This window comes from Anser cygnoides, chromosome 4, assembly GCF_040182565.1.
Source record: "Anser cygnoides isolate HZ-2024a breed goose chromosome 4, Taihu_goose_T2T_genome, whole genome shotgun sequence".
NCBI lineage: Eukaryota > Metazoa > Chordata > Aves > Anseriformes > Anatidae > Anser > Anser cygnoides.
Window position 1 is genome coordinate 80773331 of NC_089876.1, and position 14006 is coordinate 80787336.

At 41.8% G+C, this 14006-nt stretch overlaps 1 protein-coding gene across 9 annotated transcripts in view; it reads left to right on the forward strand.

The window, feature by feature from the left end:
• The window catches only part of WDFY3 (WD repeat and FYVE domain containing 3), a 171424-nt gene that overhangs the window by 90817 nt on the left and 66601 nt on the right, over window positions 1–14006 (forward strand). For all 9 annotated transcript variants that reach the window (XM_066996496.1, XM_066996493.1, XM_066996495.1 and 6 more), the window contains 6 exons: window positions 2600–2777; window positions 3822–4036; window positions 5614–5726; window positions 9810–10041; window positions 12489–12589; window positions 13679–13897. In XM_066996496.1, coding sequence (XP_066852597.1) covers window positions 2600–2777; window positions 3822–4036; window positions 5614–5726; window positions 9810–10041; window positions 12489–12589; window positions 13679–13897 — 1058 coding nt within the window. The remainder of the gene's footprint in view (window positions 1–2599; window positions 2778–3821; window positions 4037–5613; window positions 5727–9809; window positions 10042–12488; window positions 12590–13678; window positions 13898–14006) is intronic.

Below are 14006 nucleotides of genomic sequence, written 5' to 3' on the forward strand. Positions count from 1 at the left end.
AAGTGGCTATTATTTATGAGGTATGTGTTTTCGCTTTTATATTTACTGGGTAAAATAAACATAAAGGTATGTTTCATAGCAAATTGTAGGTAGTGATGCCAATACATGACATCCAAGTATCTCCATACACTTGAATCGCTTGGAGTTAAGCTCCTGTTTGAAAACAAACAAGGTCTGCATAAGAAGTGGTCTAAGGGAGGTATGAATGACGCTATCAGGAGCAGCTCGAAGACGTTCAGACAAGGCTAGTCGATCAAGTAATAGAGCGGGATTTCTTTTCCCCTAACTAATTTTTTTCAGGAAGAGGTACTTTCAGTCAGAAGGTTGATGGCTTGTTAGGGTGGTCATTCATAACAGTCAGATGGGCTTTTTACCTTGTCTAGTGCTTCCTTTCCCTCCCTAGAGGGGTGATATGAGTAATGTATAAGCATGGGTAAATGAATTTTTTGCAGTTGGTGCTGACACATTGGTGGATAACATTTGATCAACAGGTTGGCAGAATTTTGAGAGTTTTTTTCTCTGCCTAGGGAAATGCTTTTGAATTGTTTTCCCTGTTTTTATGCAAGTACTTCTTATATGGAAAACTACACAGGGAAGTTAGTGTATTTTAAAATGCCGTGCAAAACATGCACTTAATAATGTTTGCTTTTAGGTTATACCTTTTGGCTATATTGCGCCCAGAAAAACAAATTGTCTGGTTGTGATGGGTATCCCCTTTCCAATTCATTGTATGCAGTGTTGAAAGGCAGGCAGTTTGAGGTGAGGACCATCTGCTTTTTTGTGAATCATAGTGAGTATCGACTTGGAGTTTTATTCGATCTCCCTGTACTGCTGTATTATAGTTTCCAAGTGTATTTAATGAGGTTGATGTGATAGTGATGGTTAGGACATGTACAAGTAAAATTTATGCTTAAAAGTAGATGGAAGTTTGTTCTTACAGAGCATCTTGGAGTGGGATTTCATTAGACTGAAGAGCTTTGCTAAATACAAGCAGGTTTTTGAATTGTATCCTGTGAATTGTGTGTTGAGGCTCTCAAGGTGATGTTGTAAAGAGGCAACAGTTTTCTTGTTCAGATGTGAGTGGGAAGATTTTTTGCTCAAATACTGCTGCTAGGATGCATGAAGAAAATGGTCCATATTTCCATCTCGGCATTAAGAAAGTGAAAAGGGTTAAGATGCTTTCTGTGAGTGATAGTAGTGACAAGTTGTTCTGCTCTTCTTAATCACATTTAAGTTTCAAAGGGAAAACCAAGACTACTGCTACCTACCTGGTATTTCAAGCACTAAGTCTGCTAGAGAAGTTTGAAATATCAGTGGAAGAGAGTTTGTGGAAATACTTGGGAAAATTGATTTGGACAGATATATTTTTTTTTCTTAAACCTGTTATACTATTCCGTGTGCGATGCAAGTGTTAGCTAAAGGAGTTAAGCATCAGAAATTTCATCTTGAAAAATGCGCTTTATAACAAGTGCTCTTGGGTTGTTCCAGATGGCAAATTTCTGTAGAGCTGTCAATAATCTTTATGACGGAGATGCTTTTGTTGAAACTCTCTTCATCCAGCCCATTTTCTGGACAGTAGAGGAAGATTGTGCTGTGTTAACTAACATCCCATCTTAAGCTAAGCTAACCAGTGCTTCTGGCTTTAAATCCACATGGTATTGCTGTTTCTTGTTGGTTTGTGTGGTCAAGAAGCAGCCATCAAAATGTTTAGGACAGAACTGTACTCGCAGCCGTCCCCACACCCATTGTGTCCTGTTTTTGTCAGGGGAAAAAAAAAAAGAAAAGGGTTTCCTGTTGGGAAGTGCCTGATGGCTGGGCACAGTCTGAGTGTTGTTTCTGCTGAAGTTACGTCTCCGTCACTGAGAGCAGGAGGGACAAAATGGTTCTCTTGGCTGATGTGATAGACAGGAGACCCTTTTTTAGCTGGATTCACTTTCTGAAAACATGGCAAGCAGTACTTGATTCTCAATTAAACTGTTGCATAAGATGTATGTTTTCCTTCTTAGAAATAAGTATATATGATAAATACTTGGTCTATATATACAATAAAGATTGATATAAAATGAGATTGTTATAACAGTTGTTGGAAGGCTAAAAACACATGGGCTGCTGGCAGGATTGTGCACCAAGACAAACTTGGTTCCTGTAGGTTAGTTTGAGGCTGCATACAATTGTTTGCTGGTGTCTTTTATAAGTATTTGTTAAAGAAAACGGGGATTACTGTGTTGCAAGCTGAATCCCTTCCAGAGAACAGGAAGGGTGGTAGCTTCTGCGTGCTGCCACTGCAACTAGGATGGAAACAAGGAAGAGATTAGGCAACTTTTATGTTCTTTAGGCTGCATAGCACCTAGGGAACAGATGACTCTGGAGGGCACTTGATCACAGTAAATTGAGAGTCCTCCGGCTTGTCTTTGGGGAAACACATCCGATGGGTTTGAGAAGAAGAAAGTGCTTGGGATGTTGACCTGAGGGAAGGGGAAGGAGAGGAATAATGTCTGCGTACCAGTCTAACTTCACAGCAGCTGTTGAAGAATAAAATAAAATGCAAAGCTCGTAATACATGGGGGTTGTAATGGTGATTTGTTTTTCTGTCCTGCAGGCACGCGTATCATTCTGTTTCAACGCCTCCTGTTTGCCCTCAGAAAAACATACCTGATGTGAAACTCCAGACAGGTTCCACGTCTGTGCAAAGCTCTGACGTAGTTGTTATCCACCCTGGTGCTATGCTTGCAATGCTGGATCTCCTGGCCTCTGTTGGATCAACTACACACCCAGAGGTAGGGAAAAAATCTGCTGTCTTCAGCTTTGAGAGCGACTAGGTTAAAGGATGGCTACAGAAAGTAGAAAAGAGGTGGTGTAAACTTAATTCATGCCAAGAAGCTAATACGTTTCACAGAATTATCAGTTATGTAGTTGATTATATAGGAAGAGGTCTGATACAAATCATTTTCTTGTGTTAGCTTGGATTCGCTTATTTCTTTCAAATGCCTGGCAAAGATGTATAAGTTCAAAAATATTGTCTGAAATGGCTGTCAGATATGCTTCCAAGCATTGTGATGAGTTCTTGTTCGGCCTAATGTGTAGTACACGGAGGACATGGGGTTGGACATTATAGCTCGGTACATACGATCTGTTTGAAATAGCTGGAATAAGTTCTGTCTCTGAATGGTACTACCTGCTTTGTACAATTCCCAATCCCAAACCCCTACTGGTGGTTTGTATGTGAGGGATTTGTTGCAAGTTTTTAGCAGAAAACTTACTTTAATGTTTTATATTTGAGATGACTTCCCTGAAGAACACTTTAAAAAAAAAAAAAAAAAACTTCAAAAAGTTTACAAGAATTTGCAAGGCCTTTTATGTTGTCCTCTCCTGGTGATGAGCATGGAGATTTTGTGTATTCAGGGTTTTAATTTGGCTGTTATGTTGCGTGTACCTTGTTTTTTAGAGATGATAATGCTGAGAGGTTAGTAGAAATAGCTTCTCTGTTAGAAAAATAATTGAGTGCGCTTTAAGCAGAGTTTCTAAACTGACTCTCTTCTCTTGGGGAAAGTAGAGGTTAGAGTAACCATCAGTAGCCTTTTTTTTTCTTCACAAGGTCCGTGGTGGTCCTTCATATCACTGATTTTTTTTCTCTTCAAAAAAAGAAAGTGATGGAAGGGTTCATCGCTCCTGCAAGATGCACGTGCATCTAAGGACAGGATGTTTTGTGTATCAATTGCTTAAGGGTAGTTTTGCTTTAATTATGATGCATAAGGGCTTCCTTCTATTTGTCTTTTCTTTTTGTGTCCTCTCAACTTGCTATGCTTTTTCCTTTTTTTCAGCATGCGCTGGACCTCCAGCTAGCAGTGGCCAATATCCTGCAATCTCTCGTGCATACAGAGCGAAACCAGCAAGTCATGTGCGAAGCCGGACTCCATGCACGACTTCTACAAAGATGCAGCGCCGCTCTGGCTGATGAGGACCATTTGCTGCATCCCCCGCTTCAGAGGATGTTTGAAAGACTGTCTTCCCAGGCCCTGCAGCCGATGGTGCTGAGGTCAGAAAGATGCCATTGAAGTCCCGCAGAGCTGAGCCCTTGTGCCTGCATTGTGGCTGGCTGGCTGTAAATAGCTTGGATTGTTAGAGAGCATAAACAGCCTTGTGTGGTAGTGATGGCACAGAATCCTGTTTTATATTTCCTTAAATACACTGTCTCGCTTCTGTTAATTGCCATGTAACCCTGGAGATGTTGGGCACCAGGGGAAGGGGGCGTGTAGTGGTGGGGAAATATGTTTATTTTTTTCCACAGAGGTTGCACTGAACTTCTGTAATTCTTTCCTTCCTGCAAATAACGAGTAGCTATCCAAAACGCAGTTCCTGGCCAGGTTGTTAGGAGGAGGAAACACGATGAATGTAAAACAACACTGCCATAGAAGGGAATTGATTCCTAGATTCTGTGCAGTGTTAAATATCTCAGATAACAAAAGTTCCAGGCTGGGTGTTTGATTTGGCCCTTTACTTTGTGTGAAGGGAACGTAGGATTGCTATAGAAGAAATGTCTGGAAAAATCAAGCCTTTGTAGCAAGAGTTGGGCTTTTTGCCCTCCTCTTCAACTTTGGTAGCGCCGTCTGGCCTTACTTGGGACAAACTCTGTTGTGAAGTAACATTTTCCGAGAACAGACAAAGGATAAGTAAAAGAAGTGGCTTTAGGTTAATAATTTGCATAAATTGTAATGACGCGTAGTGATGCATACCTTTGAAAAGTTCATCTTTTAAAAAATTTATAAACATTTTAAAAACATCTTGGATGTTTTTACATCTGTGCTGCTTCTAGAGAAGCACATTTGAAAAGTTTGTCGTGAGCATATTTGGAACGCTTTGATAAGTACACATGCAGCATTATGATACTTTGAATTGCTTGCTGGATCTCAACTGGCATAAGGAAGGATTTAATTTTATAATCTCCTGGGGGCTGCTAAGTGGCTGACTTATAGCCAGAACAACTTGTCTGTTCCCTTTAGTGGCATCTCGTGGCACTGGAAATCATTCTGCAGTGAGCATGCGTGTTGTTAGTCTCATCGCAGGGACTTCATCTTCCCCAAACCATAGATATGGGTAATACAGATAACTGTAGACACAGACATTAGAGACATACATAAACGCAGATGTTGGTAGCTGTGAAACTATCCTCTACCTAAAACAGGACAGATGGGTTAACCAATGCACAGGTCTCTTTCTCACGTCAGCCTGTGGCCTGTCCTTATAGGTGAGCTCAGCTTGCTGGGTGTGCAACAGGGAGCATCCTGATGCTCACCCCTAGGAATGCGGTAGCCTTATTGCCAAGAAATTGGGTGCTTTGTTCAACTATTGAAATAATGGCAATGAAATAATCATTGAAATAAGGGCAACTTATTATTAAGGGCAACTAGTATGTCTTCAAAATATGAATTGTTCCAAATGGATCAAGTGTGTTTCTTGGAATTTTCATTACTTTATTCAGCTTCTTGATTAAAAATCTATTTAATACAAGTAATTGTCATCTTCTTGTTTGAGTGGCATTTTATTTGGTTTGGTGCCATTCTGCGTTAAAATCTTTACAATACAATTTGTAATTTTTTTAATCCTCTTTCCTAGGGAATTTTTATGCTTGGGAAATCCTTTAAATTGCGGCGCTTGGGACAAAAAGCTGTTGAAGCAGTACCGAGTGCACAAACCAAGCTCACTGAGTTTTGAACCGGAAATGAGAAGTAAGTGCTGAAGTACTAGAAATTTGTGTAATCATCAATCATATCCCTCAATTGCATACTTATATAAAAAAAGAAAAAGAAGAAAAAAAGCATAGATAAACATGCAGAAGGACCTCACTTTGTCCCAGCCTTGTGTGAATGTGAAATCAACAGGACAGTTAGATTAGAATTAAACATGGAGGGACCATGGTAATTTATTTCATACACATCCAGTGAGGTAATGATAATTTCTGATTTTACGAATGTTAACTATTAAATATGAAGCACTTGTTTACTGGGAAGGTGATGGAGTTCTGGTACAAGCTGTTAGGTTGCCCAGAGAGGTTGTGGAGTTCCCCTCCTTCCAGATACTCAAAAGCTGCCTGGATGTGCTCCTGGGCTAAGTACGCGAGGTGGCCCTGCTTGAGCAGATTCTGTGATTCCATGATAGTAGATTGCTTTTAGGTCTTTAGTAAATGCTGAGATCGTAGTTATTTAACAGTAAAACGAAAAAATATTCTCAGATGCTTTTATGTGCCCATCATTTCATGACATCTGTGTAGACTCTCTCACAGGTACAGCAAAGTGGCAGATAAAGTAACTGAAACTGCTACATGCAAGCGCAACTGTGGTGATTTTAGCTAGGCTCTAGAACTTGGGTCATCATTAGCGTCACTAGTAATGAGAAAGAAATAGAGAGAGTTTAAAACTAACCCAACAAAAAAAGCATGGCAGAATCTCAATTTCATAATTATTTCTCAAAAAGAGGTAGAAGTTGGATTGGGGGCATCCACTCTGAATTATTTAAAATTCAGCAATTTCCTTTTTTAACCGTTCAATATTTTTTCATAACAGATATTTACGTTTTCCCTCATTGCTCGTTTTCAATATGCTTACTTTCCTAACGTATTAAAATTTAGATCTTTAATATTATGTGGTAACCATGTTACATTTTAAGTGAGTGGTAAAGTTAAGGTTTTAATGAAAAAGAACAGTCACACCATCCTTGGGGAAAAAAAAAAAAGAATTAAAAAAATCAGCTTTGGTTTTAGTCACATTTAGTCATGGGTGCTTAATGCCTTCTTTGTGGTGCTTAATGCCTTCTTTGCCTCAGTCTTTAGCAGCAAGACCAGTTGTTCTCTAGATACCCAGCCCCCTGAGCTGGTGGAAGGGGATGGGGAGCAGAATGTGGCCCTCATAATCCACGAGGAAATGGTTGGCGACCTGCTACAACACTTGGATGTACGCAAGTCGATGGGGCCCGATGGGATCCACCCGAGGGTACTGCGAGAACTGGCAGAAGAGCTGGCCAAGCCGCTTTCCATCATTTATCAGCAGTCCTGGCTATCAGGGGCAGTCCCAGTCGACTGGTGGCTAGCAAACGTGACACCCATCTACAAGAAGGGCCGGAGGGTGGACCCAGGAAACTATAGTCCTGTCAGTCTGACTTCGGTGCCAGGGAAGCTCATGGAGCAGATTATCTTGAGTGTCATCACGTGGCACTTGCAGGGCAACCAGGCGATCAGGCCCAGTCAGCATGGGTTTATGAAAGGCAGGTCCTGCTTGACGAACCTGATCCCCTTCTATGACAAAGTGACGCGCTTAGGGGACGAGGGAGAGGCTGTGGATGTGGTCTACCTTGACTTCAGTAAGGCTTTTGACACCGTTTCCCACAACGTTCTCCTCGAGAAACTGGCTGCTCGCGGCTTGGACTGGCATACGCTTCGTTGGGTTAAAAACTGGCTGGATGGCCGGGCCCAAAGAGTTGTGGTGAATGGAGTCAAATCCAGTTGGAGGCCGGTCACTAGTGGAGTCCCCCAGGGCTCAGTACTGGGGCCAGTCCTCTTCAATATCTTTATCGATGGTCTGGATGAGGGGATCGAGTGCACCCTCAGTAAGTTTGCAGACGACAGACACCAAGTTAGGTGCACATGTTGATCTGCTCGAGGGCAGGAAGGCTCTGCAGGAGGATCTGGATAGGCTGGACCGATGGGCTGAGGCCAACTGTATGAAGTTCAACAAGGCCAAGTGCCGGGTCCTGCACCTGGGACGTAACAACCCCAAGCAGAGCTACAGGCTGGGAGATGAGTGGCTGGAAAGCTGCCTGGCAGAGAAGGACCTGGGAGTACTGGTTGATAGTCGGCTGAACATGAGCCAGCAGTGTGCTCAGGTGGCCAGGAAGGCCAACGGCATCCTGGCCTGTATAAGAAGCAGCGTGGCCAGCAGGTCTAGGGAGGTGATTGTCCCCCTGTACTCGGCTCTGGTGAGGCCACACCTCGAGCACTGTGTTCAGTTTTGGGCCCCTCGCTACAAGAAGGACATGGAGGTGCTCGAGAGAGTCCAGAGAAGGGCAACGAAGCTGGTGAGGGGTCTGGAGAACAAGTCTTACGAGGAGCGGCTGAGGGAGCTGGGCTTGTTCAGCCTGGAGAAGAGGAGGCTCAGGGACGACCTTATCGCTCTGTATAGGTACCTTAAAGGAGGCTGTAGCAAGGTGGGGGTTGGTCTGTTCTCCCACGTGCCTGGTGACAGGACGAGGGGGAATGGGCTAAAGTTGCACCAGGGGAGGTTTAGGTTGGATATTGGCAAAAACGTCTTTACTGAAAGGGTTGTTAGGCGTTGGAATGGGCTGCCCAGGGAAGTGGTTGAGTCACCATCCCTGGAGGTCTTTAAGAGACGTTTAGATGTTGAACTTAGTGATATGGTTTAGTGAAGGACTTGTTAGTGTTAGGTCAGAGGTTGGACTAGGTGATCTTGGAGGTCTCTTCCAACCTAGATGATTCTGTGATTCTATGTAGTTAACTTTGAGAGAATGTATTAACAATGTATTTTGACAGGTTACTCCATAGGCATTGTTAGATCATAGATAGATGCATATACACTGTGAAAATGTTCATTATACCTTTGTGGGGTTTCCTGTCACTATCCGTCATATAGAATACTTCATACAGCAATGGTTCATCAGCTACAATTATCACACTAGAATAATTACATCTGTTTTCCAGATACTAAATGAATGAGCTTGGTAAACTGTCCTGAATGTCTGTAATGGGCTGTTTGAGTTGAATATCAGTGGATTCCTCTGGCCAGTCTGATCCCCTCTTTCACACTTGCTCTTCCCTCTTATTATCCATCTGTTGTAATGCTTGGGAGCAGCTACTCATGTAGTAAAGACACAGTGGGTGGTAGTACTAGGAGAATATTGCTAAGTCTCCAAAGCGCGTGATATTTATTTTTAGACATTGGCTTGTTGCATCATACGGCCAGTCATAAAGCATTGTTAAAACTATTTTAATTGAAAAGTTTGAATTATTTATAAGGAACTAGCATGTGTCCTGGATGGTGCTAAGCTAGAAGCATTCAATACCTTCCCTCCACTGTGTATACAACCCTGATACTTTTTTTTTCTATCTCTGAGGTAGAAAAATGTGACTGTATTCCCTCCAGTGTGTGATGTCATCAGGTTAGGTATGTTGGAAAAGAGACGAGTGAGATTCAGATTGTCTCTACGTCAGCCCTGCATTTCTGTATTTCCATTTAGCAGGGTATTATTACAGCGCAAGGGAGGAGTAAATGGTGAAAACTGAAAATGTGAGCTGGAAAAGTTGCTAACCCACGGGAGGGAAGGCAAAGCTAGCTTTCTGGATATACCAGCAGTTACTGCGTTAAATTACTAGGCAGAGCTTTTTGAGCCTGCCTGCTTACTCTGAGCTCCGATACTTGGAGTTTAGAGCTGCTGCATCTGACCAACACAAGGCAGAGGTTTTCCTGTTCGTTAGGCCACGTAACAGGAATGCTTCCAAGGCCCGCGGAAGGAATGCTTTCCAGTGCGACGTAATGAGGTGGGTTGTTGGCTCGGTTTCTGGCATTACCGCTGACTTGCTGTGCTGTCCTGCGCATGAGATGTTCCTCTCTTGATGTCAGCTGAATGTCTTCATAATAAGATCAGTGCTTCCCAACTCCCAATCTCCTAATCAAGAGGCTGAACCAGTTGACTGACATTGATTGTTCAGCTGTTGCACTGGAAGCAGTTCCTGAACAGTCCCAATCAATGGCCTGTGAATGCCTCCTTTTTGCAACGTTTTGTTTCTTGGCTTCTTACTGTAGATAGCATGGTTACCTCAATGGAAGGTCTGGGTTCGGACAGCGTCTTCTGTTTGCACGAAGACAGCCACTATCGGATAAGCAAGAGCCTGCTCAAGCCGGCAGAAGGTAGCACAGTGCCCCTGACGAGAGTCAAGTGCCTGGTGTCCATGACAACCCCACACGACATCAGGCTTCATGGATCATCCCTTACTCCTGCCTTCATCGAATTCGACACCTCTCTCGAGGGGTTCGGGTAAGGTAACACGTGCCTCTCAAGGAGCAGAGGGCACAGTGCCATGTTTCATTACCTTCTTCTTTCATGGTAATTTTTAAGGGACTATTCTCAGCTATTCTCAAACTGGAAACAAAATGATTCTTTAAAGAAAAGACAGGAATACTTGATGCTGCATAAACTTCCATTCTGTCATTAATGACTTCAAGCCAATACTTGCTTGCCATGTGTGCAAGTGTAAGCCAATATATATGTAAATGTTGATAGTACCCTCTTGGATCTGGATTTTGTGCGCCTTTTATAATGGATGATAACATACCCTTGTACACAGTAGCTGCTAGAATTTCCATCCAATGTCTGAGTGGCCCAGGTGCTCTGAAACCTGCTTTTAAAATTGCTGAAGAACTTGGAAATGAGCAAGTAGGAAAAGCAGATAGATATGTCAAGCAGAAACTATGTTGAGTCCCAATAACTGGAAAAAATTGTTAATTAACTGGAGGTGTAGCCTGAATATAACACTTACTAACTCCTTCTATATTGTAGCGCCTGGTGTCACCAATGTCTTGCTTTTTCTACCATGATTTAACTCAACTGTTCAGAAGATTAAAACATCACACCTTTGTCAGCATATATTTAAGCCAAATATTTTCCAAAATGGCATAGAAGAAAAAAATGAAAATCCTCATTTTGTCCCATGCTAAGCACTAAATATCTCCAGAATTGCTGATGAAATTCAGGCTGAGATTATGAGAAGACAGGTATTCCGTAACTGCCTGCGACCTCATCCATAGATGGGCAGAAAAGAGTTGGAAAAATAGTATCTCAAAGAGTTCAGTGTTGTCAGGTGCACTCAATTCAGATGGTTGAGGATGAAATCCTGAATGATAAGTAATTGTTCTGAATTGCTCAGAAGCTTGGTTAAAAGAGAAAACATCTTGACTAGAATATTTTAGTGAAAGATGTTTTTAGTTGTACAAACAAACAATAATGGAAGATGGTGTGAAGCCCAAAAGCATAACAAATTCTAATATGAGAAGAGCAGCTCCTCAACTTTTTCACTTTAGTCTGTTTTTATGATAATGCTGGGAAAAGGTAGAAATCATCTGTTTTCCAGGACTGTACTGTTCTACAGTTTCATAGAACCAGCAGCAGCACCATCTGACAGAATTATTTCTCTTGTCATTTTCTTCCCAGACCTAGTATTTAGGTTACTCTTTTTCTTGTGTCTTTTTTTGTTCTGATATGGCCTTTGACAGATCCAGTTGCTTCTGAGTGCTGAAGTTCCAGTTTATTAGGGACGACTGGTGTGAGAGCATAGACTAGCCTGGGTGTTTTGGGACTCCAGTGCTCTGCCTTCCTTTTGGAGCTTTGTATAGTGGAGAAGTATATACATTTTGCAACCAACTCCATATCTGGTGTAGTTAGGGACTGACTTAACTTTGAAAACAAATGTTGGTCAAAGCTCTGCTCTATTTGCTCGAAAAGAGAGAAACTTTTTCTCCTAAGAACAAATTGAATTAGGCTTGCAAAATTAATTGCCACTGTGATTGCTCTGGGAGATTTGTAGCTGCTGCTTACACACCCAGAAGTAACCCACATAAGGCACCTGCTACTCCTTGTAATTTCACTGGGTCACCTATGAAGGATGCCCTAATCAATCAAAAGATGTAAACGTATTTTGGTCTGCTTTCAAGTCCCCAGGGTGGTCCATGAACTCAACAGAGTCGACAGTCGTTTGATGGACCTCTGCAATGCTTGTAATGCCAATGATGGTAGGGGATTTGCCCTGCAAATGACATTTTCAGGGATGAAGGAACAAGTGTATGATGAGAACTGTAATCAAGATGAGGATAGCTATGACCAGAGCAATGGACTGAGAGTATATGTCAACAGAGTGATGATTCCCATGGGAGTTCACTTCACCACGGGTAGGCTGAGCAGGGAAACCCTCTGGGCTCATAAAATCCTCTGGTATCTGGGGGAGTAACTCCTTATATCTGTTCCCATTGTGTCTGCAGCAGCGGTGGCTCTTGTAAGGTCTATACTTAGCTAGTTCTGCAAACCGGGGCCTCACTGTGAGAGTAAACGTACTTGCAATAAGGACACCATACTAGACATCTCCCAAATCCTTTGAATCTTTCACTAACTGAGTTTTTCAGAGAGAGCAGAACATCTCGAAGGCTGCAAAGAGAGTTATGGTTCCACAGGATGGAACATTTTATGCTATGGAGCAGCATAAGCATAAGTCTTTGTGCCTTTGCACCAAAGACACATGCTGCCAAAAGTCTCTGTACTGAAGATAATTTTATCTCACGAGGAGAAATCTTTAGGATTCATTTCCACATAAATTCAAGGAGAGTGATAATATGCTTATGGTATGTTTTTCTAGGCTGTATTTTGTTTGTATTAAACTCTGGTTATACTGACTTTGATAAACTCTAGTTTGTTGCTCATCTTGTATTTAACAGCTGCCTGTTCTTGCCAAGTTTGGCTCCCCATAATGCACCTACCAATAACGCTGTCACAACAGGACTTATTGATGGTGCAGTTGTCAGTGGTATCGGAACTGGTAAGTATTCAAGTCTTGTTACTGTTAGCAGTGTTTTCTATCTGATGATGTTTAGTTCTCTTTTATTTCTTTATGAGACAAGAAGTGATGTTATGTTGTTGGATGTTGCACATTAATAGTTGAGACCTTTGTGTATCTTGATGTTTCTGTTGCTGTCAATTTTTGCCCGTGAGTGAATGAAAAGTAATATAAAGTACAAATGTATGATGACTTGAAAATACAAGGCTTTGAGCAGAAGGTCAAATTGTTAGAAAGAGGAGTATGTGGCCAGTTCTCCTTTGCTTTTGGTCTCATGTTTTCATGCGCTTGTGCGTAAAGAATCTGGATGTGTTAAAAACAAGTTGAGGTACCAGTGTTTAAGTGGTCAGAGCAGAAGAAACATGGGATGGGTTGTAATGCTGTCCTTGTGGCTTAGTTCTGCTGAACTGTTTACTGAATTTATTACAGATGTAGTTACATACATTATGGTATGCTGTGGCGCTAACTGAACATAATCAGTTAATTGAAATAAGTGTTAAGTATTAAAAACAAAGCTAAAGTTTCACTGCAGTAAGGTGGAATTAGTGTTAAACAGTAATTGATCTCTGTGAGTTCTTCGTTGTTCTGTGGGAGCTCCCCTAGAAACAAAAAGGGGTCAGGTGGATGTGGGAGAGAGATGTTCATCAAGGAATGCTGGGTGGGTCTAACTGAGCCACACTGATCTCATCTTGATATTAACCCTCTCTTAGGGTCTGACCTATTTCCCCTTTTTTTTGGTCTAGGAAACTGAAACTTGGGCGTTCTGAACAAGTGCAGCTTTAGACGTGATTTTTGTCTTTAGAGTAGGTGGGAATAGTATGCAATTCTTGATTTACTTCATTTTGAAAGAAACCCCTCTGAGCGAGCTTGATGTGATTTTTTTTGTCCAGGCTTCACTCAGAAAAAGAAAGAAGTAACATTGAATTCCACGAAGGAAAAAACTTGAGAAGTTGTAACTGGTATCAACTGAGGGACTGAACTGTTTGTTGTGGAAAAAAGGATTAGGAACACGTAGGTGTCCTTAGTAGTAGCTACTCCAACTAAATAATGAGTTTTCCTTTTTGTTCTTAGGTGAACGATTTTTCCCACCACCATCTGGTTTAAGCTACTCAACTTGGTTTTGCATTGAACATTTTAGTACGCCTCCTAATAACCATCCTGTCAGACTTCTTACTGTAGTGCGGCGTGCAAATTCCTCGGAGCAGCATTATGTGTGCCTTGCCATTGTCCTCTCAGCAAAAGACCGATCACTAATTGTTTCAACTAAAGAAGAATTACTTCAGAATTATGGTAAGAGTTGTGTTGTGTCATCTGTTAATCCTGACAATATTAGGATCGCTTGATTTCTAGACTAAATGAAAGTCTAGTGTGTAGAAATTGTGTGAGATAGAACTTGCAG